At 40.8% G+C, this 25,000-nt stretch overlaps 1 protein-coding gene across 1 annotated transcript in view; it reads right to left on the bottom strand.

Moving 5' to 3' along the window:
* The window catches only part of RNF123 (ring finger protein 123), a gene marked incomplete in the record, with an annotated part of 302,310 nt that overhangs the window by 248,488 nt on the left and 28,822 nt on the right, over positions 1-25,000 (bottom strand). Inside the window, 4 exon segments of the mRNA XM_053721137.1 lie at positions 12,092-12,206; positions 21,053-21,178; positions 21,260-21,327; positions 23,407-23,493. Of these exon segments, the coding sequence (XP_053577112.1) occupies positions 12,092-12,206; positions 21,053-21,178; positions 21,260-21,327; positions 23,407-23,493 (396 nt within the window).

The following is a 25,000-nucleotide window of genomic DNA, read 5'->3' as shown; positions in this document are numbered from 1 at the left end:
TATCTGCTGGAGCATGCCTAGAAGGTGGGAACTCAGTTGAAATACAATGCCTGTGTCTAAACACTGATAAGAGGGGTAATGTAATACATTTTGCTTATTTTTGAAAATTATGTTAAAATATTTGCCAGCAATTTTTAAACATTTTTTTTATACAAACTATTTTAAATTAATTAGCCCATTTAGGATATGCACCAATCTCAACCTGTTTTATGGCACTTTAAGAAGCAACTTAAGATAAGGGGGTCGATTTATGAAAGTGCGAGCGGACATGATACGATGTACCGTATCATGTCAGCCGCACATCGATAAATGCCCACAGTATTTATCATTGCACAAGCAGTTCTTGTGAACTGCTTGTGCAATGCCGCCCCCTGCAGAATCGCGGCCAATCGGCCGCTAGCAGGGGGTGTCAATCAGCCCGATTGTATAGGATCAGGTGGATTGATGTCTGCAATCTCAGAGGAGGCGGACAAGTTATGGAGCAGCGCTCTTTAGACAGCTGCTTCATAACTGCTATTTCCGGCGAACCTGAAGGCTCGCTGGAAACACAGGGCATCAAGCTCTATTCGGAGCTTGAAAAATTCGCCCCAAGGTGCAGAGCTCTTATATACTTTTATTGACAAGCTACATCTACAGAGTTCAGACTAGTGGAATCCAACGCAAAAGCCTAGCCCTCAGATCCCTAGCACCCCTCCCCCGGTTTATCCGGGTAGAGCAATTGATCATGGAGGAGGATCATTACTACCTGATACAAGCTCTCCTAAAAAATCTAGAACAACAGATGCTAGATGGGTTTGATGAACTCTCTCATATACTTAGAGCTGAGTACACGGAGAGAGATAAATGTGCAAACAAGATGGCGACAGTGATAGTTACCAATGCGCAGCACATGGAACCTCAGCACAGCAAAATTGTATACGACGGGAGACGTACCTCTGAAATTAAACGAGAGAGGAAATTATAGTCCAAGATGGGATAATTAACACCTATACCACTACACAAGAAACTGGATCACGGGTAGATTCTATATCCGCCGAGACCCTGGATGGTGCGGCCAGCCTCCTGAGAAGTAGCGGCGTTTCTATAGGAGCATGGAGCAGAAGTACTCAGATCCTAGCAATACAGCCGAGGAAGAAGAAGCATCCGACAGCACTCTGGCAGTGCAGATGGGCAGATCGCTACAAAACAGGGGATGTATACGCACCTGAGCCCTGTTCTCTACAAAAAATGTAGCAGGAAAAATGTGTTTGACTCACAGTGGTCCCTTTGTAGTAGGCCTAGGACTTTTTTGTGCTCATTGTCTGGATTTGGTCAGCAGCTAAAGAGTGGTATAGAGGAATATTACAATCTTACTAGTTATCATATGAGAGATTTGCAGTTATCTATCTTTAGTAGGGTTGCACCGATACTATTTTTTTATGACCGAGTACAAGTACCGATACTTGTTTTCAAATACTCGCCGATACCAATTAAAGATACTTTTTTTTTTAATGTCATGTGACAGTTTACCAAGCACAATACAGACTAATTATTTAAGATTCCTTCTTTATAATTATAAAGGACTGCAATTCAAAAGACATTATGAAATAATAAAAAAGTTCACTGAACATGTTTATAAATAAAAAATATTAAATTTAAAGGGGTGATACAATTAGGTTGTAAGGCTGTTATATAACATCAATCTGACATTTGTATGCAGGTTCGACTCTAAGTTGAACAGTCTTTCATTTTCCAAACTACTGCATGGGGCAGAAAGATATTTTTGGGCCATTTTAGCCAGAGCTGGAAATCTGTTTATTAACTGCTTAGTACTTCAGGGGTTTGTCTGAACGAGGTACAGTGATTTCTCTAACAATAATACATATAACAGCAATTTGTATTGTCAGAACAGTAGTAAACGATTTTTAGTTTAGTCTCCACTCCAGTTTAAAATGAAATGAGAACATGCAGTTTGAAAAAAACGCCACAAGATAGCATATGGGTAGGAAGTGGAGGTATCGGTTTAAGTATCGGCGCATTTGCACGAGTACAAGTACTCATGCAAATACTTGGTATCGGTACCGATACTAGTATCGGTATCGGTGCATCCCTAATCTTTAGGAGTCCTGCGTACTCGCCTCTCAGATATGACCTCTCACTGATTGACATTAAGGGGGATATTTATGAAGCCGTCAAATTGAAATACGCTGGAATTATGCAGCGTAATTGTGGGGAGCTTGATTCGACCTAGTTATCAAAGCCTACAGACTGGCAAAATTTGAAATCTGTGATGTAACATACTATTCACCGGTCTCAATCCGACACAGATCGATGCTTACGTCATTAAAGATGTTCCGAATACACATTCGGCACCATTTGACACTTTTTAAAAGTTATCAAATAGTTAACCGGTATGCTTGAGGCTATTCCGGCCAAGCGTACCTGGTTTTCAATCGCCACCCTGGAGGCCGCGGATGCCATAGGAATCAATTGGATTGGATATTTAAATCTACAATTAAAAATTACAAAAAATAAAAAACACTAAGTTACAAAAAATAAAAAACACTAAGTTACAAAAAATAAAAAAAACCACAGTATCAAAAATAAGAGAATTACACCTAATCTAATAGCCCTATCAAAATAAAAAAGCCCCCCCAAAATAAAAAAAAACCTAGTCTACAAATAAACTACAAATGGCCCTTAAAAGGGCCTTCTGCGGTGCATTGCCCCAAAGAAATCAGCTTTTTTACCTGTAAAAAAAAAATACAAACACCCCCAACAGTTAAACCCACATCCCACACAGCCAACCTCCCCCCCCCCCAAATAAAAAGTCTATCTAAAAAACCTGAAAAGGGCATTTGTATGGGCATTTAGCTCTTTTACTGTCCAGACCCTACTCTAAAAATAAAACCCACCCAAAAAAAACTTAAATAAACCTAACACTAACCCCCGATGATCCACTTACAGTTTTTGAAGTTCCGCTTGAAGGATCAATCCTGCCGGCAAGAAGTCTTCATACAGTCGGCGAAGTCTTCATCCATCCGGCGAGGAGCGGGTCCATCCTGAAGACATCCAGTGCTGAGTGGGTCCATCCTGAAGACATCCAACGAGGAGCTCCTCTTCAATAAGGTCTCCGCCGTAAACTGGATCTTGAATGCAAGTAACGTCATCCAAGATGGCGTCTCTTGCATTCCTATTGGCTGAAAGGTTCCAATCAGCATATAGAATTAGAGCCGCAAAACTCCCATTGGCTGTTCCAATCAGCCAATAGGAATTGAGCAGCTCTCATCCTATTGGGTGTTCCAATCAGCCAATAGGATGAAAGCTCAATCCTATTGGAGCTCCTTGTCGGATGTCTTCAGGATGGACCCACTCCACGCCGGATGTCTTCAGGATGGACCCGCTCCTCGCCGCATGGATGAAGATAGAAGAGGCCGCATAAATGAAGACTTCGCCGGCTCGATGAAGATGGAAGAGGCCGCCCGGATGAAGACTTCTTGCCGGCTGGATGGATCCTTCAAGCAAAACTTCAAAAACTGTAAGTGGATCGTCGGGGGTTTTTTGGGTGGGTTTTATTTTTAGAGTAGGGTCTGGGAAGTAAAAGAGCTAAATGCCTTTTTAAAGGGACATTATACACTCATTTTTTCTTTGCATAAATGTTTTGTAGATGATCTATTTATATAGCCCATAAAGTTTTTTTTTTAAATTAATGTATAGTTTTGCTTATTTCTAAATAACATTGCTCTGATTTTCAGACTCCTAACCAAGCCCCAAAGTTTTATGTGAATACGCTCGACTACCTACTCCAGCTTGCTCCTGTTTGTGTAAAGGGTCTTTTCATATGCAAAAGAAGGGGGAGGGGGGGAGTGTCTTATTTGCCACTTGCTGGAAAGCCCACTGCAAGTGGCAAATAAGACACTCCCCCCCCTCCCCCTTCTTTTGCATATGAAAAGACCCTTTACACAAACAGGAGCAAGCTGGAGTAGGTAGTCGAGCGTATTCACATAAAACTTTGGGGCTTGGTTAGGAGTCTGAAAATCAGAGCAATGTTATTTAGAAATAAGCAAAACTATACATTAATTTAAAAAAAAAACTTTATGGGCTATATAAATAGATCATAAATAGATCAATCTGGGTTGTCCTTGCTGATTGGACAGAACCAATAAACAAGTGCTGTCCATGGTTCTGAACCAACTATTTGCTGGCTCCTTAGCTTAGATGCCTTCTTTTTCAAATAAAGATAGCAAGAGAACGAAGAAAAATTGATAATATAAGTAAATTAGAAAGTTGCTTAAAATTGAATGCTTTATCTGATTTATGAAAGAAAAAATTTGGGTTTAGTGTCCCTTTAATTTAGTTTATGGCGATGTGGGGGGCTGGCGGTTTAGGAGTTAATAGGTTTAGTAAATGGTAGTGATGTCGGAGGCCAGGGGTTTAGGGGTTAATACATTTATTTAGTTGCGCTGGGGTCCGGGAGCGGCGGGATAGGGGTTAAACATTTTAGTATAGTGGCGGTGTTTAGTGACAGGGTATAAATAAAGTTGGTAAAAAGCCGAATAGCAGCAAGATTGAGGACTGCTAGTTAACAACAGTCCGCTGCTCATCGCCCCGTACTTGGTGCGCAGCTTTTTTTTTTATAAATATGGAGATCATATTCAGGTCCGCGGCCGCGATGTTAGGCGAGCGTATTGGTGCCGTTGAATGCAAGAAAGTTGACGGTTTGATAGATAGGCCTCTTAGGCTTTTACTCTCGTGTTAGACATTATGTTTTTCCATGTTTATATGTGTTCCTTAAAATATTACATAGGCTTTGACAGTAATTTACCATTAAGTTGCCTAACTTCTAAGCATGTATCTCTATATTAGATTTGTGTGTTGAGGACATATATCTGACAATGGAGACTCCATTACACCTTAACAGTTACATGTGGACCCTACATTGAACAATTTCTTTAGTACTTGAAAGTCCACTATAATTTACATCAGCAGTTGGCGATGCTGTTTGCTCGTATACCTTTCACTCTAGGGCCAAACTATAGGCTAATACTTTCAACTAGGAGCTCATAGTACACTATACCAAAAACATGTCCAAACACACGTTGCTCTTCTTGCTTATACTAGAGAATAGAGATATGAGCTAATTATACACTTCTAGCACGCCTTTGCAATTTCTAATACATTTATACTTGTATACCGTAAGCCTGGCATACCTTATTTTCAATTATGCTCTATCTACAAGTGACAATGCACATAACAATGCTTAACTGCAATCTGCCAATACAGACCCTTCTCTTCCAACTGTGCTGTTAGTTATGTAATTTTCCCTGTAAACATGCTTATGTTTGCATCCATCTGTTTGACAGGTAGCAGCTAATGTTTATATATTTCGTATGTGTATCCTGTTATTTAGCTATGTGGCCTCATGTTTCTTTTAGATGTAATCTTACTATACAGTTATATTTTAAATCTCACTTCAAGTATTACACAGATTCTCCTCCTACTTTGTAGAATCATAAGTTAATTATATTGAGTTATCTATGCAGATAATTGTTTGTACCCTTATGATTATGTGCTTAGCTCACTTTATTTACCATACTTCAAGCGGTGTTTACCCGCTGAAAAATTACTTTGAATCCAATAGAAGTTAGTATTTTACTATTATTATTACGAATATATTCATATCTACTAAGTGCCATTGGACCCAACATGGTCTCTGATAACTAATATACATTCATATTTTACTATTATCGTTACAATTCTATGTTCATACCCAAGTGCCATTGGACCCAACAGGGTCTCTGATAACTAATATACGTTCATATTTTACTATCATCGTTACAATTCTATTTTCATACCTAAGTGTCATTTGACCCAATAGGGTATCTGATATGACTAACAAGCCCACCAGTTTTACCTATATCAAAGGGTCCATAAGAGGTCAGCTAATTAGTCATTCATGAAAGCTACTAAAAATTACAAAAACATAATTTATGTAAGAACTTACCTGATAAATTCATTTCTTTCATATTAGCAAGAGTCCATGAGCTAGTGACGTATGGGATATACATTCCTACCAGGAGGGGCAAAGTTTCCCAAACCTCAAAATGCCTACAAATACACCCCTCACCACACCCACAAATCAGTTTAACACATAGCTAAGAAGTGGGGTGATTAGACAAAGTGCGAAAGCTTAAAAAAATAAGGAATTGGAATAATTGTGCTTTATACAAAAAATCATAACCACCACAAAAAGGGTGGGCCTCATGGACTCTTGCTAATATGAAAGAAATGAATTTATCAGGTAAGTTCTTACATAAATTATGTTTTCTTTCATGTAATTAGCAAGAGTCCATGAGCTAGTGACGTATGGGATAATGACTACCCAAGATGTGGATCTTCCACGCAAGAGTCACTAGAGAGGGAGGGATAAAATAAAGACAGCCAATTCCGCTGAAAATAATCCACACCCAAAATAAAGTTTAAATCTTATAATGAAAAAAACTGAAATTATAAGCAGAAGAATCAAACTGAAACAGCTGCCTGAAGTACTTTTCTACCAAAAACTGCTTCAGAAGAAGAAAACACATCAAAGTGGTAGAATTTAGTAAAAGTATGCAAAGAAGACCAAGTTGCTGCTTTGCAAATCTGATCAACCGAAGCTTCATTCCTAAACGCCCAGGAAGTAGAAACTGACCTAGTAGAATGAGCTGTAATCCTTTGAGGCGGAGTTTTACCCGACTCGACATAAGCATGATGAATTAAAGATTTCAACCAAGAGGCCAAAGAAATGGCAGAGGCCTTCTGACCTTTCCTAGAACCAGAAAAGATAACAAATAGACTAGAAGTCTTTCGGAAATTCTTAGTAGCTTCAACATAATATTTCAAAGCTCTAACTACATCCAAAGAATGCAATGATCTCTCCTTAGAATTCTTAGGATTAGGACACAATGAAGGAACCACAATTTCTCTACTAATGTTGTTAGAATTCACAACCTTAGGTAAAAATTTAAAAGAAGTTCGCAACACCGCCTTATCCTGATGAAAAATCAGAAAAGGAGACTCACAAGAAAGAGCAGATAATTCAGAAACTCTTCTAGAAGAAGAGATGGCCAAAAGAAACAAAACTTTCCAAGAAAATAATTTAATGTCCAGTGAATGCATAGGTTCAAACGAAGGAGCTTGAAGAGCCCCCAGAACCAAATTCAAACTCCAAGGAGGAGAAATTGACTTAATAACAGGTTTTATACGAACCAAAACTTGTACAAAACAATGAATATCAGGAAGATTAGCAATCTTTCTGTGAAAAAGAACAGAAAGAGCAGAGATTTGTCCTTTCAAGGAACTTGCAGACAAACCTTTATCCAAACCATCCTGAAGAAACTGTAAAATTCTCGGAATTCTAAAAGAATGCCAGGAAAAATGATGAGAAAGACACCAAGAAATGTATGTCTTCCAGACTCAATAATATATCTTCCTAGATACAGATTTACGAGCCTGTAACATAGTATTAATCACAGAGTCAGAGAAACCTCTTTGACTAAGAATCAAGCGTTCAATCTCCATACCTTAAAATTTAAGGATTTGAGATCCTGATGGAAAAAAGGACCTTGTGACAGAAGGTCTGGTCTTAACGGAAGAGTCCACGGTTGGCAAGAGGCCATTCGGACAAGATCCGCATACCAAAACCTGTGAGGCCATGCTGGAGCCACCATCAGAACAAACGAGCATTCCTTCAGAATCTTGGAGATTACTCTTGGAAGAAGAACTAGAGGCGGAAAGATATAGGCAGGATGATACTTCCAAGGAAGTGACAATGCATCCACTGCTTCCGCCTGAGGATCCCTGGATCTGGACAGATACCTGGGAAGTTTCTTGTTTAGATGAGAAGCCATCAGATCTATTTCTGAAAGCCCCCACATTTGAACAATCTGAAGAAATACCTCTGGGTGAAGAGACCATTCGCCCGGATGCAACGTTTGGCGACTGAGATAATCCGCTTCCCAATTGTCTATACCTGGGATATGAACCGCAGAAATTAGACAGGAGCTGGATTCCGCCCATACCAGTATTCCAGATACTTCTTTCATAGCCAGAGGGCTGTGAGTCCCTCCTTGATGATTGATATATGCCACAGTTGTGACATTGTCTGTCTGAAAACAAATGAATGATTCTCTCTTTAGAAGAGGCCATGACTGAAGAGCTCTGAAAATTGCACAGAGTTCCAAAATATCGATTGGCAATCTCACCTCCTGAAATTCCCAAACCCCTTGTGCTGTCAGAGACCCCCAAACAGCTCCCCAACCTGTGAGACTTGCATCTGTTGAAATCACAGTCCAGGTCGGAAGAACAAAAGAAGCCCCCTGAACTAAACGATGGTGATCTGTCCACCACGTCAGAGAGTGTCGTACAATCGGTTTTAAAGATATCAATTGAGATATTTTTGTGTAATCCCTGCACCACTGGTTCAGCATACAGAGCTCAAGAGGTCGCATGTGAAAACGAGCAAAGGGGATCGCGTCCGATGCAGCAGTCATAAGACCTAGAATTTCCATGCATAAGGCTACCGAAGGGAATGATTGAGACTGAAGGTTTCGACAAGCTGAAATCAATTTTAGACGTCTCTTGTCCGTTAGTGACAGAGTCATGGACACTGAATCAATCTGGAAACCTAAAAAGGTTACCCTTGTCTGAGGAATCAATGAACTTTTCGGAAAATTGATCCTCAAACCATGATCTTGAAGAAACAATACAAGTCGATTCGTATGAGATTCTGCTAAATGTGAAGACTGAGCAAGTACCAAGATATCGTCCAAATAAGGAAATACCACAATACCCTGTTCTCTGATTACAGACAGAAGGGCACCGAGAACCTTTGTAAAAATCCTTGGAGCTGTTGCTAGGCCAAACGGCAGAGCCACAAACTGGTAATGCTTGTCTAGGAAAGAGAATCTCAGAAACTGTAAGTGATCTGGATGAATCGGAATATGCAGATATGCATCCTGTAAATCTATTGTGGACATATAATGCCCTTGCTGAACAAAAGGCAGGATAGTCCTTATAGTTACCATTTTGAATGTTGGTATCCTTACATAACGATTCAATATTTTTAAATCCAGAACTGGTCTGAAGGAATTCTCCTTCTTTGGTACAATGAAGAGATTTGAATAAAACCCCAGTCCCTGTTCCAGAACTGGAACTGGCATAATTACTCCAGCCAACTCTAGATCTGAAACACATTTCAGAAATGCTTGAGCCTTTGCTGTGTTTACTGGGACACGGGAAAGAAAAAATCTTTTTGCAAGAAAGGCCTTATCTTGAAGCCAATTCTGTACCCTTCTGAAACAATGTTCTGAATCCAAAGATTGTGAATTGAATTGATCCAAATTTCTTTGAAAAATCGTAATCTGCCTCCTACCAGCTGGGCTGGAATGAGGGCCGCACCTTCATGTGGACTTTGGAGCTGGCTTTGGTTTTCTAAAAGGCTTGGATTTATTCCAGACTGGAGATGGTTTCCAGACTGATACCGCTCCTGTGGGTGAAGGATCAGGCTTTTGTTCCTTATTGTGACGAAAGGAACGAAAACGATTATTAGACCTAAATTTACCTTTAGATTTTTTATCCTGTGGTAAAAAAGTTCCTTTCCCTCCAGTCACAGTTGAGATAATAGAATCCAACTGTGAACCAAATAATTTATTGCCCTGGAAAGAAAGTGAAAGCAAAGTTGACTTAGAAGACATATCAGCATTCCAAGTTTTAAGCCATAAAGCTCTTCTAGCTAAAATGGCTAGAGACATATACCTGACATCAACCCTAATGATATCAAAGATGGCATCACAAATAAAGTTATTAGCATGTTGAAGACGATTAACAATGCTATGAGAATTATGATCTGTTACTTTTTGCGCTAAAGCTTCCAACCAAAAAGTTGAAGCTGCAGCAACATCCGCTAAAGATATAGCAGGTCTAAGAAGATTACCTGAACATAAGTACGCTTTTCTTAGAAAGGATTCAATTTTCCTATCTAAAGGATCCTTAAAGGAAGTACTATCTGCCGTAGGAATAGTAGTACGTTTAGCAAGAGTAGAGATAGCCCCATTTTGTCCCAAAACTCTAATCTGTCAGATGGCACAGGATATAATTGCTTAAAACGTTTAGAAGGAGTAAATGAATTACCCAAATTATTCCATTCCCTGGAGATTACTTCAGAAATAGCATCAGGGACAGGAAAAACTTCTGGAATAACTACAGGAGATTTAAAAACCTTATTTAAACATTTAGATTTAGTATCAAGAGGACCAGAATCCTCTATTTCTAATGCAATTAAGACTTCTTTAAGTAAAGAACGAATAAATTCCATTTTGAATAAATATGAAGATTTATCAGCATCAACCTCTGAAACAGAATCCTCTGAACCAGAAGAATCATTATCAGAATCAGAATGATGATGTTCATTTAAAAATTCATCTGAAAAATGAGAAGTTTTAAAAGACCTTTTACGTTTACTAGAAGGAGGAATAACAGACATAGCCTTCTTAATGGATTTAGAAACAAAATCTCTTATGTTAACAGGAACACTGAGTATTAGATGTTGATGGAACAAAACCAGGTAATGTAACATTACTAAAGGAAATATTATCTGCATTAACAAGTTTGTCATGACATTCATTACAAACAACAGCTGGAGGAACAGATACCACAAGTTTACAGCAAATACACTTAACTTTGGTAGATCCAGCACTAGGCAGCGGTTTTCCAGAAGTATCTTCTGACTCAGGGTCAATCTGGGACATCTTGCAATATGTAAAAGAAAAAACAACATATAAAGCAAAATTGATCAAATTCTTTAAATGACAGTTTCAGGAATGGGAAAAAATGCCAGTGAACAAGCTTCTAGCAACCAGAAGCAATAAACAAAGAGACTTAAATAATGTGGAGACAATAGTGACGCCCAAATTTTTTAGCGCCAAAAAAAGACGCCCACATTATTTGGCGCCTAAATGCTTTTGGCGCCAAAAATGACGCCACATCCGGAATGCCGACACTTTTGGTGCAAAAAAAACGTAAAAAATGACGCAACTTCCAGCGACACGTATGACGCCGGAAACCAAGAAAAAATTTTTGCGCCAAAAAAGTCAGCGCCAAGAATGACGCAATAAAATGAAGCATTTTCAGCCCCCGCAAGCCTAACAGCCCACAGGGAAAAAGTCAAATTTTAAGGTAAGAAAAAAATTGATTTATTCATATGCATTATCCCAAATATGAAACTGACTGTCTGAAATAAGGAACGTTGAACATCCTGAATCAAGGCAAATAAATGTTTGAACACATATATTTAGAACTTTATATAAAAGTGCCCAACCATAGCTTAGAGTGTCACAGAAAATAAGACTTACTTACCCCAGGACACTCATCTACATGTAGTAGAAAGCCAAACCAGTACTGAAACGAGAATCAGTAGAGGTAATGGTATATATAAGAGTATATCGTCGATCTGAAAAGGGAGGTAAGAGATGAATCTCTACGACCGATAACAGAGAACCTATGAAATAGATCCCGTAGAAGGAGATCATTGAATTCAAATAGGCAATACTCTCTTCACATACCTCTGACATTCACTGCACGCTGAGAGGAAAACCGGGCTCCAACCTGCTGCGGAGCGCATATCAACGTAGAATCTAGCACAAACTTACTTCACCACCTCCATAGGAGGCAAAGTTTGTAAAACTGATTTGTGGGTGTGGTGAAGGGTGTATTTGTAGGCATTTTGAGGTTTGGGAAACTTTGCCCCTCCTGGTAGGAATGTATATCCCATACGTCACTAGCTCATGGACTCTTGCTAATTACATGAAAGAAATAGGGGTTTCAGAAGTTCATATTTTATCAATGATTTTACTTCTTACTTATATCCCTGTATTGTGTTTCATGGAAATGTTGTCATTTGTGTCACGATATTTATTGTATGTTTTCTCTTGTGCAAAACCTCAATAAAAGATTATTTATAAGAAAAATGAATTGATTTGTTTATTTGTTAATAAGTTTCTCTGTCTAATAATAGATAGCCAGACAGACATAGACGAAATACAGATAATTGAATAGATAGATAGATATGTACCTGCACATCTATGCCAGTACGGAGGACATTCTTGAGGTACCCAAGCAGTTTCTGGGATTTCATCAGGTCAGCGGTGGGAGGATCCTGTAGGGGGCGATATCCTTCTACAGGATATGTACACATGAATGTTAAGGTGGAAAAAGGGTGAAAAAAAGAACCAAAACCCAATGTGCTGCTATCCTAAGAGTAGGGAATATAGTGTTTATTACTACTGAAACATTCATATGAAACACCCTAAGTATAATAATATTAACCCTTTAACAGCCAGGGCAACAATAAACACACAGTTATTAAAGGAATACTGTGCTCAAAAAACATAATTTATGCTTACCTGATAAATTTATTTCTCTTGTAGTGTAGTCAGTCCACGGGTCATCCATTACTTATGGAATATATCTCTTCCTAACAGGAAGCTGCAAGAGGATCACCCAGCAGAGCTGCTACATAGCTCCTCCCCTCACATGTCATATTCAGTCATTCGACCAAAGCAGACGAGAAAGGAGAAACCATAGGGTGCAGTGGTGACTGGAGTTTAATTAAAATTTAGGTCTGCCTTAAAGACAGGGCGGGCCGTGGACTGACTACACTACAAGAGAAATAAATTTATCAGGTAAGCATAAATTATGTTTTCTCTTGTTAAGTGTAGTCAGTCCACGGGTCATCCATTACTTATGGAATACCAATACCAAAGCTAAAGTACACGGATGAAGGGAGGGACAAGGCAGGAACATTAAACAGAAGAAACCACTGCCTGAAGTACCTTTCTCCCAAAAATAGCCTCCGAAGAAGCAAAAGTGTCAAATTTGTAAAATTTTGAAAAGGTGTGAAGCGAAGACCAAGTCGCAGCCTTGCAAATCTGTTCAACAGAGGCCTCATTTTTAAAGGCCCAGGTGGAAGCCACAGCTCTAGTAGAATGAGCTGTAATCCTTTCAGGAGGCTGCTGTCCAGCAGTCTCATAGGCTAAACGTATTATGCTACGAAGCCAAAAAGAGAGAGGTAGCCGAAGCCTTTTGACCTCTTCTCTGTCCAGAGTAAACGACAAACAGGGAAGAAGTTTGACGAAAATCTTTAGTTGCCTGCAAATAGAACTTCAGGGCACGGACTACGTCCAAATTATGCAAAAGTCGTTCCTTCTTTGAAGAAGGGTTAGGACACAGTGATGGAACAACAATCTCTTGATTGATATTCCTGTTAGTAACTACCTTAGGTAAGAACCCAGGTTTAGTACGCAGAACTACCTTGTCTGAATGAAAAATCAGATAAGGAGAATCACAATGTAAGGCAGATAACTCAGACTCTTCGAGCCGAGGAAATAGCCATCAAAAACAAAACCTTCCAGGATAACAGCTTGATATCAATGGAATGAAGGGGTTCAAATGGAACGCCTTGAAGAACATTAAGAACTAAGTTTAAGCTCCACGGCGGAGCAACAGTCTTAAACACAGGCTTAATCCTAGTTAAAGCCTGACAAAAAGCCTGAACGTCTGGAACTTCAGCCAGACGTTTGTGTAGAAGAATAGACAGAGCAGAAATCTGTCCCTTTAACGAACTAGCAGATAAGCCCTTTTCTAAACCCTCTTGTAGAAAGGACAATATCCTAGGAATTCTAACCTTACTCCATGAGTAACTCTTGGATTCGCACCAATATAAATATTTACGCCATATCTTATGGTAAATTTTTCTGGTAACAGGCTTCCTAGCCTGTATTAAGGTATCAATAACCGACTCCGAGAAGCCACGCTTTGATAGAATCAAGCGTTCAATCTCCATGCAGTCAGCCTCAGAGAAATTAGATTTGGATGTTTGAAAGGACCCTGAATTAGAAGGTCCTGTCTCAGAGGTAGAGACCACGGTGGACAGGACGACATGTCCACTAGGTCTGCATACCAGGTCCTGCGTGGCCACGCAGGCGCTATCAGAATCACCGAAGCTCTCTCCTGTTTGATCTTGGCAATCAATCGAGGAAGCATCGGGAATGGTGGAAACATATAAGCCATGTTGAAGACCCAAGGGGCTGTCAGAGCATCTATCAGCACCGCTCCCGGGTCCCTGGACCTGGATCCGTAACAAGGAAGCTTGGCGTTCTGGCGAGACGCCATGAGATCCAGATCTGGTTTGCCCCAACGAAGAATCAGTTGAGCAAAGACCTCCGGATGAAGTTCCCACTCCCCCGGATGAAAAGTCTGGCGACTTAGAAAATCCGCCTCCCAGTTCTCTACGCCTGGGATGTAAATCGCTGACAGGTGGCAAGAGTGAGACTCTGCCCAGCGAATTATCTTTGAGACTTCCAACATCGCTAGGGAACTTCTGGTTCCCCCTTGATGGTTGATGTAAGCCACAGTCGTGATGTTGTCCGACTGAAATCTGATGAACCTCAGAGTTGCTAACTGAGGCCAAGCTAGGAGAGCATTGAATATTGCTCTTAATTCCAGAATATTTATCGGGAGGAGTTTCTCCTCCTGAGTCCATAATCCCTGAGCTTTCAGGGAGTTCCAGACTGCGCCCCAGCCTAGAAGGCTGGCGTCTGTTGTTACAATCGTCCAATCTGGCCTGCGAAAGGTCATCCCCTTGGACAGATGTGGCCGAGAGAGCCACCATAGAAGAGAATCTCTGGTCTCTTGATCCAGACTTAGTAGGGGGGACAAATCTGAGTAATCCCCGCTCCACTGACTTAGCATGCACAATTGCAGCGGTCTGAGATGCAGGCGCGCAAATGGTACTATGTCCATTGCCGCTACCATTAAGCCGATTACTTCCATGCACTGAGCTACTGACGGGTGTGGAATGGAATGAAGGACACGGCAAGCATTTAGAAGTTTTAATAACCTGGCCTCTGTCAGGTAAATTTTCATCTATACAGAATCTATAAGAGTCCCTAGAAAGGGAACTCTTGTAAGTGGTAATAGAGAACTCTTTTCCACGTTCACCTTCCACCCATGCGACCTCAGAAATGCCAGAACTATCTCTGTATGAGACTTGGCAGTTTGAAAACTTGACGCTTGTATCAGAATGTCGTCTAGGTACGGAGTCACCGCTATGCCTCGCGGTCTTAGTACCGCCAGAAGTGAGCCCAGAACTTTTGTAAAGATTCTTGGAGCCGTAGCTAATCCGAAGGGAAGAGCTACAAATTGGTAATGCCTGTCTAGGAAAGCAAATCTTAGGTACCGATAATGATCCTTGTGAATCGGTATGTGAAGGTAGGCATCCTTTAAATCCACTGTGGTCATGTACTGACCCTTTTGGATCATGGGAAGGATGGTCGAATAGTTTTCCATTTTGAATGATGGAACTCTTAGAAATTTGTTTAGGATTTTTAAGTCCAAGATTGGTCTGAAGTTCCCTCTTTCTTGGGAACCACAAATAGATTTGAATAGAATCCCTGCCCGTGTTCGTCCGCGGAACTGGGTGGATCACCCCCATTAGTAAAAGGTCTTGTACACAGCGTAGAAACGCCTCTTTCTTTATTTGGTTTGCTGATAACCTTGAAAGATGAAATCTCCCTTGTGGAGGAGAAGTTTTGAAGTCCAGGAGATATCCCTGAGATATGATCTCCAACGCCCAGGGATCCTGGACATCTCTTGCCCAAGCCTGGGCGAAGAGAGAAAGTCTGCCCCCCACTAGATCCGTTTCCGGATAGGGGGCCTCTCTTCATGCTGTCTTGGGGGCAGCAGCAGGTTTCTTGGCCTGCTTGCCCTTGTTCCAGGACTGGTTACTTTCCAGCCCTGCCTGTAACAAGCAACAGCTCCTTCCTGTTTTGGAGCGGAGGAAGTTGATGCTGCTCCTGCCTTGAAGTTACGAAAGGCACGAAAAATTAGACTGTTTGGCCTTTGATTTGGCCCTGTCCTGAGGTAGAGCATGGCCCTTACCTCCCGTAATGTCAGCTATAATTTCTTTCAAGCCGGGCCCGAATAAGGTCTGCCCTTTGAAAGGAATATTAAGCAATTTAGATTTAGAAGTCACGTCAGCTGACCAGGATTTAAGCCATAGCGCTCTGCGCACTTGGATGGCGAATCCGGAGTTCTTAGCCGTAAGTTTGGTTAAATGTACGACGGCATCAGAAACAAATGCGTTAGCTAGCTTAAGTGCTTTAAGCTTGTTCATAATTTCATCCAATGGAGCTGTGCGAATGGCCTCTTCCAGAGACTCAAACCAGAATGCTGCCGCAGCAGTGACAGGCGCAATGCATGCAAGGGGCTGTAAGATAAAACCTTGTTGAACAAACATTTTCTTAAGGTAACCCTCTAATTTCTTATCCATTGGATCTGAAAAGGCACAACTATCCTCCACCGGGATAGTGGTACGCTTAGCTAAAGTAGAAACTGCTCCCTCCACCTTAGGGACCGTCTGCCATAAGTCTCGTGTGGTGGCGTCTATAGGAAACATTTTCCTAAATATGGGAGGAGGGGAAAAGGGCACACCAGGTCTATCCCACTCCTTGCTAATAATCTCTGTAAGCCTTTTAGGTATAGGAAACACGTCAGTACACACCGGTACAGCATAGTATCTATTCAACCTACATAATTTTTCTGGAATTGCAACCGTGTTACAATCATTCAGAGCCGCTAATACCTCCCCTAGCAATATGCGGAGGTTCTCAAGCTTAAATTTAAAATTAGAAATCTCTGAATCCAGTCTCCCTGGATCAGATCCGTCACCCACAGAATAAAGCTCTCCGTCTTCACGTTCTGCAAACTGTGACGCAGTATCTGACATGGCTCTCAACCCCCTTCGAGAAAGCCGTGTACACGGCGAAACATGTTAGGGAACTGGTGAGGAGTCAGGGAGCTCCTGTGTTTGTTAGGGCTTAGCTACCTGGGGTAATAGAGGTTGTTAACTTCTGTTCTGCTGTAGCGGTCATAGGCAGATCATAGCCACAGTACTATTTAGTAACTTTAGACGCTTATCAGGCACAACAGAGGTTTGCTAATTCAATATCTTGATAACAATAGAGCACTTAGAGTGGCACCAAGAGGAGCAAAACTGAGATCATTTAAGCAGTTCAAACGCTGTTTTTTACTTTCATTTGTTAAGATTTGCAGTACATTGAATGCATAAGACAACACTAACAGCTGAATATACAGCAGTCGACCTTTCTATATAGCTGATTGCAAACACTCGTGTAGTCCAAACGACTTGAATCCCCAATACAAGAGAAACTTTTAAACTCTTGCGGGAAAGCTAATGTATATGACGAATACGAGTGTGAATAACAATCTATATTAAAAACGACTTAGCTGTGACATACTGAGGCAAACTCCACAGCTGAGAGTTTGCAACACAATCTTACCTGTGGTACAGCTAATAAACTATTACTGTTAATGACTGCAAACTCAGAGTCAATAACTAAAATATAACATTATATCTGTTATTTAGTTAATTGACCACAACATTTACTGCTTTAATCTCAATATCATTACAAGTATTTACTTAAGAGATTCAACTAGCAACGATTGGTTAACATTAAGATCAGCTAATTGTAAGCATGAGTCAGTGAGATATATATTTTGGAAACTGCACATTCAGTGTGCAGAAGCAGACAGGAATCTATGCTTAAAAATAACACATTGTGACAACTATACTATCCAATAATACAGCAATTAAGTTGGTTCCAGTTATATCATATAATAGTATATACCATTTAGTCAACCACTGATTATTTATAACTCACTCTACAAGGCGAGAATTGTATTACAATTCTTAAAGCATGCTGGTTTATAATAATATAAGGGTTGACCTTTTCTGACTATAATACAATCTATGGAACAACCCGAAGCTGTTTACAAGACTCTGCGGACACATACTTTAGCTTGGTTATATTTGTAGCCATCCTCTCAGAAATAAACTTATCTATATTCACTATATAGTGTGCAATACTAACTTCATGTGATAAGTACTGTATAAGAAGCGCAATAGCTTAAAATCAATCGTGTATTATATAGGAGATCATCAAACTAGCATTTGAGATTTAAATACAACGCTTGACCCTGTGTTACCAGGGACACACCAAGAATAATACCTAAGTATACACCAAACACACTGACTGTCAAACCAATGGTGCACGTTCTGCCCTCATTTATGTGCCCTATATAATTCTTATATCAAATATTTTCAAAGATATTGTGTGTAACAATTACTATAAAAGATAACCTTCCCCTGCAAAGAACTTATGATTAACTCTAAACAATTAACTTAAGTGTTAATATTGAGGATTCATATCATTTTCACAAGGGCAAGGGTTAATATATTTTATATTTTAATTGTATACACTCCATCAATATAACAACTGAAGAGTGTTATATTTAGACACCACAGTGATCCAAGATATATAATGAATCACCCCCCAGGTAGCTTCTGTTTTTAATTGCACATCCCTTTATTTTATCTCCGTTTTTTTGCGTACTAATAAAAGTTATGTTTTAATTATTTCAAGCGTACTCCCCTTACCATTGGTACTCTATCTTTAAAATTACACACATAGTGTGTCATAAGAGGACTACAAGAGTGCTATAAGTGTATTCTTTCAAGGCCTTTGGGCCTATGCTTTTTCTGTAATGGCTCTCACCTCATCCGCACGCTCTGTCGTTAACCCAGAGCTATCGCGCTTGCCTCTTAATTCTGGCAATTTAGATAATACTTCTGTCATAACAGTAGCAATGTCTTGCAAAGTGATTTGTAAGGGCCTCCCTGATGTACTTGGCGCCACAAAATCACGCACCTCCTGAGCGGGAGGCGAAGGTACTGACACGTGAGGAGAGTTAGTCGGCATAACTTCCCCCTCGTTGTCTGGTGATAATTTCTTTACATGTAAAGATTGACTTTTATTTAAAGTAACATCAATGCAATTAGTACACAAATTTCTATTGGGCTCCACATTGGCCTTTAAACATAGTGAACAAAGAGATTCATCTGTGTCAGACATGTTTAAACAGACTAGCAATGAGACTAGCAAGCTTGGAAATACTTTTCTAAATAAATTTACAAGCAATATAAAAACGCTACTGTGCCTTTAAGAAGCACAAAAAAGCTGTCACAGTTGAAATAACAATGAACCAAAATAGTTATAGCAACCAATTTTCACAGTAAATGTATTAAGTTAGCAAAGGATTGCACCCACCAGCAAATGGATGATTAACCCCTTAATACCCAAAAAACGGATTAACAATTTAATAATTAACGTTTTCTCACAGTCAAAACACACTGTCACAGGTCTGCTGTGACTGATTACCTCCCTCAAAATGAATTTTGGAGACCCCTGAGCTCTCTAGAGACGATCTGGATCATGGAGGATGAAGTAGACAGATTGTGACTGAATTTTTACTGCGCAAAAAAGCGCTAAAAATAGGCCCTCCCACTCATATTACAACAGTGGGGAAGCTCAGATAACTGTTTCTAAGCAGAAAACAAAGATGGCCATGTGGTAAAAATCATGCCCCAATAAGTTTTATCACCAAGTACCTCACAAAAAACGATTAACATGCCAGTAAACGTTTTAAACATACATTTGAAAAGTTATGAATGGTTATTAATAAGCCTGCTACCAGTCGCTTTTACTGCAGTTAAGGCTCATACATTATTTCAGTATTAACAGTATTTTCAGAGTCAATTCCATTCCTTAGAAAATACATTCAGTGTACACACACTCATCAGCCTAATACCAGTCGCTATCACTGCATTTAAGGCTGAACTTACGTTACATTGGTATCAGCAGTATTTTCTCAGTCAATTCCATTCCTCAGAAAAATAATTACTGCACATACCTGGTTTGCAGGGGGGCCCTGCATGCTATTCCCCTTGTCTGAAGTTACCTCACTCCTCAGATGAGAACCACCAGTGGATCTTAGTTACGTCTGCTAAGATCATAGAAAACGCAGGCAGATTCTACTTCTAATGCTGCCTGAGAATAAACAGCATACTCCGGTGCCATTTAAAATAACAAACTTTTGATTGTAGAAATAAACTAGGTTAAAAAAACACCACAGACCTCTCACAGCAACCTATCTTTAGTTAGGCTGCAAGAGAATGACTGAATATAACATGTGAGGGGGAGGAGCTATGTAGCAGCTCTGCTGGGTGATCCTCTTGCAGCTTCCTGTTAGGAAGAGATATATTCCATAAGTAATGGATGACCCGTGGACTGACTACACTTAACAAGAGAAATAATTTTCTCTCGAGGATATAAAAAAGCAGCATTTAAATTTGTAAAAGTAGTTTGTTTGGGTTTTTGTTTTATTTTTTTGCATGAAAATATCTTACCAAAAAGTGGTTTAAATATAAAATAAAACTGATACTGCAGTATTGGTTTTGTACTTCCTAATAATCCTCATTGGCTGACAAGAACAATAGTCCCTGCTTTACTGGTGGAAAAGGACACGCCTCTGCAAGTGTAACAAGTACATTTTGGTTAATTCTGGGCAGAAACATGAGTTTCTGAAGGGAAAAAAAAATAAAATGATTCTTCAGTAATAGTAGCTATTTTAAATGACACATACATATATCCACCCAGCAACAGTACATAGGGTATACGGTGCCACTGTAAACCGGAGCCTCTGCATACTCCCAATAGTAATCCAAACCAAAACGTTTGCAGCACTTTCAATAAAAAAATCTTTTTTTATTTCAGTAGCACATAAAACATAGTGATGTTTTAGGTCTGTATGCCCTTGATCATGCTCCTGATGACAAAGGGCATACAAGCTCGAAACGTTGCTATGTTTTATGTGCTATTGAAATTTTAAAGACAACGTTTTTTAGAAGGTGCTATTAACATTTCCATTTGTAAATGCATTAATGGGAGAAAATTTCACTTTGCCGTGTCCCTTTAAGCAGAGTTCGGACCGGTCTTTACAAATCCCACTAGATATCATCACACAAGAGCCTCCCTTAGCAAATAAACAGATACTTTGTGTTCAGTGCCAAATGCAAAGGACAGTTTTTATGTCTGCTGCTGGTGAAAAAGGATATCGGAGTGGACGGGAGCCAAAATTAAATGCCACAGATTCTTTGAAAGACAGGCTGATCGCTGGGAAGTAAGCCATCCCAGAGCCCCGCGAAATGTCACTGAAGGCTACACCCAGGGACACGCCATTCCTGCAGGTTAGAAAAAAGGGAATCAGGTGCTGCTACTATAGCCGTCGCTATCTACACCAGTATTAATGACCAGGAGCTTACAGACAGAAGGAGATGCTCCCTTCATCCAGGTCTATCAGGCAGCTCACAATGTCCCCAGCAGCCCATGACTATGAAAGGAGAGAGAGAGGTCATGTTTTACAAAAAGCACAAACAAACACTGACAAACAAACACCTATTTTATGTGAAGTGATCTTTAAAATGGCAAGACGGGTATTAGCAGAATACAATGTTGCGTTCATTAAATGCTATGGAAACGTATTTTTTTTAGAGCTCGAAGAATTTTCTCCTAACTTGTGTGAGCATGCGCATTTTCTTGTCTGTACGGGTGCGTGTGTGCGATTGCGTGTGCATCTGTCTGTACGGGTGCGTGTGTGCGATTGCGTGTGCATCTGTCTGTACGGGTGCGTGTGTGCGATTGCGTGTGCATCTGTCTGTACGGGTGCGTGTGTGCGATTGCGTGTGCATCTGTCTGTACGGGTGCGTGTGTGCGATTGCGTGTGCATCTGTCTGTACGGGTGCGTGTGTGCGATTGCGTGTGCATCTGTCTGTACGGGTGCGTGTGTGCGATTGCGTGTGCATCTGTCTGTACGGGTGCGTGTGTGCGATTGCGTGTGCATCTGTCTGTACGGGTGCGTGTGTGCGATTGCGTGTGCATCTGCCTGTACGGGTGCGTGTGTGCGATTGCGTGTGCATCTGCCTGTACGGGTGCGTGTGTGCGATTGCGTGTGCATCTGTCTGTACGGGTGCGTGTGTGCGATTGCGTGTGCATCTGTCTGTACGGGTGCGTGTGTGCGATTGCGTGTGCATCTGTCTGTACGGGTGCGTGTGTGCTATTGCGTGTGCATCTGTCTGTACGGGTGCGTGTGCGCGATTGCGTGTGCATCTGTCTGTACGGGTGCGTGTGCGCGATTGCGTGTGCATCTGTCTGTACGGGTGCGTGATTGCGTGTGCATCTGTCTGTAAGGGTGCGTGTGTGCGATTGCGTGTGCATCTGTCTGTAAGGGTGCGTGTGTGCGATTGCGTGTGCATCTGTCTGTAAGGGTGCGTGTGTGCATCTGTCTGTAAGGGTGCGTGTGTGCATCTGTCTGTAAGGGTGCGTGTGTGCATCTGTCTGTAAGGGGTGTGCGTTGGTGTGCTGTAGGGGTGTGCGATTGCGTGTGCATCTGTCTGTAAGGGTGCGTGTGTGCATCTGTCTGTAAGGGTGCGTGTGTGCATCTGTCTGTAAGGGTGCGTGTGTGCATCTGTCTGTAAGGGTGCGTGTGTGCATCTGTCTGTAAGGGTGCGTGTGTGCATCTGTCTGTAAGGGTGCGTGTGTGCATCTGTCTGTAAGGGTGCGTGTGTGCGATTGCGTGTGCATCTGTCTGTACGGGTGCGTGTGCATCTGTCTGTACGGGTGCGTGTGTGCGATTGCGTGTGCATCTGTCTGTACGGGTGCGTGTGTGCGATTGCGTGTGCATCTGTCTGTATGGGTGCGTATGTACGATTGTGTGCATCTGTCTGTACGGGTGCGTGTGTACGATTATGTGTGCATCTGTCTGTACGGGTGCGTGTGTACGATTGTGTGTGCATCTGTCTGTACGGGTGCGTGTGTACGATTGTGAGTGCATCTGTCTGTACGGGTGCGTGTGTATCTGTCTGTACGGGTGCGTGTGTACGATTGTGTGTGTATCTGTCTGTACGGGTGCGTGTGTACGATTGTGTGTGTACGATTGTGAGTGCATCTGTCTGTACGGGTGCATGTGTACGATCGTGTGTGTATCTGTCTGTACGGGTGCGTGTGTACGATTGTGAGTGCATCTGTCTGTACGGGTGCGTGTTTACGATTGTGTGTGCGTCTGTCTGTACGGGTGCGTGAGTACGATTGTGTGTGCGTCTGTCTGTACGGGTGCGTGTGTATGATCGTGAGTGCGTCTGTCTGTACAGGTGCGCGAGTACTATTGTGTGTGCGCCTGTCTGTACGGGCGCGCGTGTACGATTGTGTGTGCGTCTGTCTGTACGGGTGCGTGTGTACGATTGTGTGTGCATCTGTCTGTACGGGTGCGTGTGTATGATCGTGTGTGCGTCTGTACGAGTGCGTGAGTACGATTGTGTGTGCGTCTGTACGGGTGCGTGTGTACGATTGTGTGTGTCTGTGTCTGGTTGCAAGTGTATGGTTTTGTGTGTATCCACACACACTTGTCACTTACCTTCCCATAATTTGTAGTTGTTACGTTCCATTTGCGGACCCTGTTCCCATCATAAGCATATGAGTCTGGTGTATCCCCGACACCCTCCTGTAGATAAAGAGAGTGAGGAGAACATGCTAGTCTCACTTCCTGAACTTCAGCTGTAATGTCACACATTGTGCCAAAATTGTGTAACCAAATCACACACCCGATCTATACATTACAAAAGCCTAAAAAATAAATTGTAACTCCAGAATATATTTCTAAAGGTCAGATCTGCAAATCAATACAATTTCATCCTCCCTTATGGGATTTTAGTAATGGATTACCATAAACAGCATTTCAAACATCTCGTAAATGCCATAATCTAAAACCGTATTATTCCATTATCCTAAAGCTATTCCAATGGCTATAAAACGCTTACCGCTTAAAAGGGATATCAAACCCAAAATTTATTTTTCATGATTTAGACAGAGCATGCGATTTCAAACACATTTATAATTGACCTCTGTTATCAAATATTCTTTGTTCACTTGGTAACTTTTGTTGAAAAGCAGGGACGTATTACTGGGGCACTATAAAGCAGCAGTTTTGCAAGAATGTTATCCATTTGCAAGAGCACTAGATGGCAGCGCTATTGCCTGTCATGTAGTGCTCCAGACACCTACCTTGGAATATCTTCAACAAAGAATATAATGAGAACAAAGCAAATTTGATAATAGAAGTAAATTGTAATTTATTTTTTTTAAATAATATGCTCTGTCTGAATCACAGAAGAAACTATCTGGGTTTCATATCCCTTTAACTGAAGTGTGATGAATTATTTTCACGCACAAATAAACAGTCCATTCAGAAAGTATTCAGACCGCTTCATTTTTTTCTCACATTTTATGTTGCAGCATCAGGAAAAAAGTAAATATCACATTGACATAAGTATTCAGACGCTTTGCTATGACACTTGACATTTAGTTAAGATGTCAATGTGATATTTCAGTTATTTCTTTTTAATACATTTGCAAGTTTTTTCCGAGTGCAGATTGAAGAAAAAAAAGTTTCCTTCTCTTGGTATCATTTGTTGAACATGGGTAAGCCAATGACAATCGAGATAGAGATAGATATATATATATATATATATATATATGCAGCCACCAATCAGCAGCTAGAACCTAGGTTCTCTGCTGCTCCTGAGCTTACCTAGATAAACCTTCCATCAAAAGGATAACAAGAGAAGGAAGCAAATTAAATAATAGACGTAAATTGGAAAGTTGTTTAAAATTGTATGCTCTGTCTAAATCCTGAATGTCTACCTATGACTTTACTGTCCCTTTAAGCAGTCTTAAATACTTTCTGAATGCACTGAACAAGTGTACAATTGATATTACTAACAGGTAGCTTTGCTTGTAAACCCCAAATGTTTGCCTTTTATTATAAAAATATGATTGGAAAAAAAAAATGTGTGAAATTGCTCCTTTTTAATGTTTCTGTTAGATACTTTTTCTGCGTATGTCACGGCCTTGGCTGATTTTGCGTTATCGCTTACAATGGATTTAACCAGCAAAAAGATGGGAATTCCAAGAGAGGACGTAGAGAACTGGGATTAGGTTAAGAGCATTAT

The sequence above is a fragment of the Bombina bombina genome, chromosome 7, assembly GCF_027579735.1.
Source record: "Bombina bombina isolate aBomBom1 chromosome 7, aBomBom1.pri, whole genome shotgun sequence".
NCBI classification, from domain to species: domain Eukaryota; kingdom Metazoa; phylum Chordata; class Amphibia; order Anura; family Bombinatoridae; genus Bombina; species Bombina bombina.
This window is presented reverse-complemented; position numbering and strand designations above follow the sequence as displayed.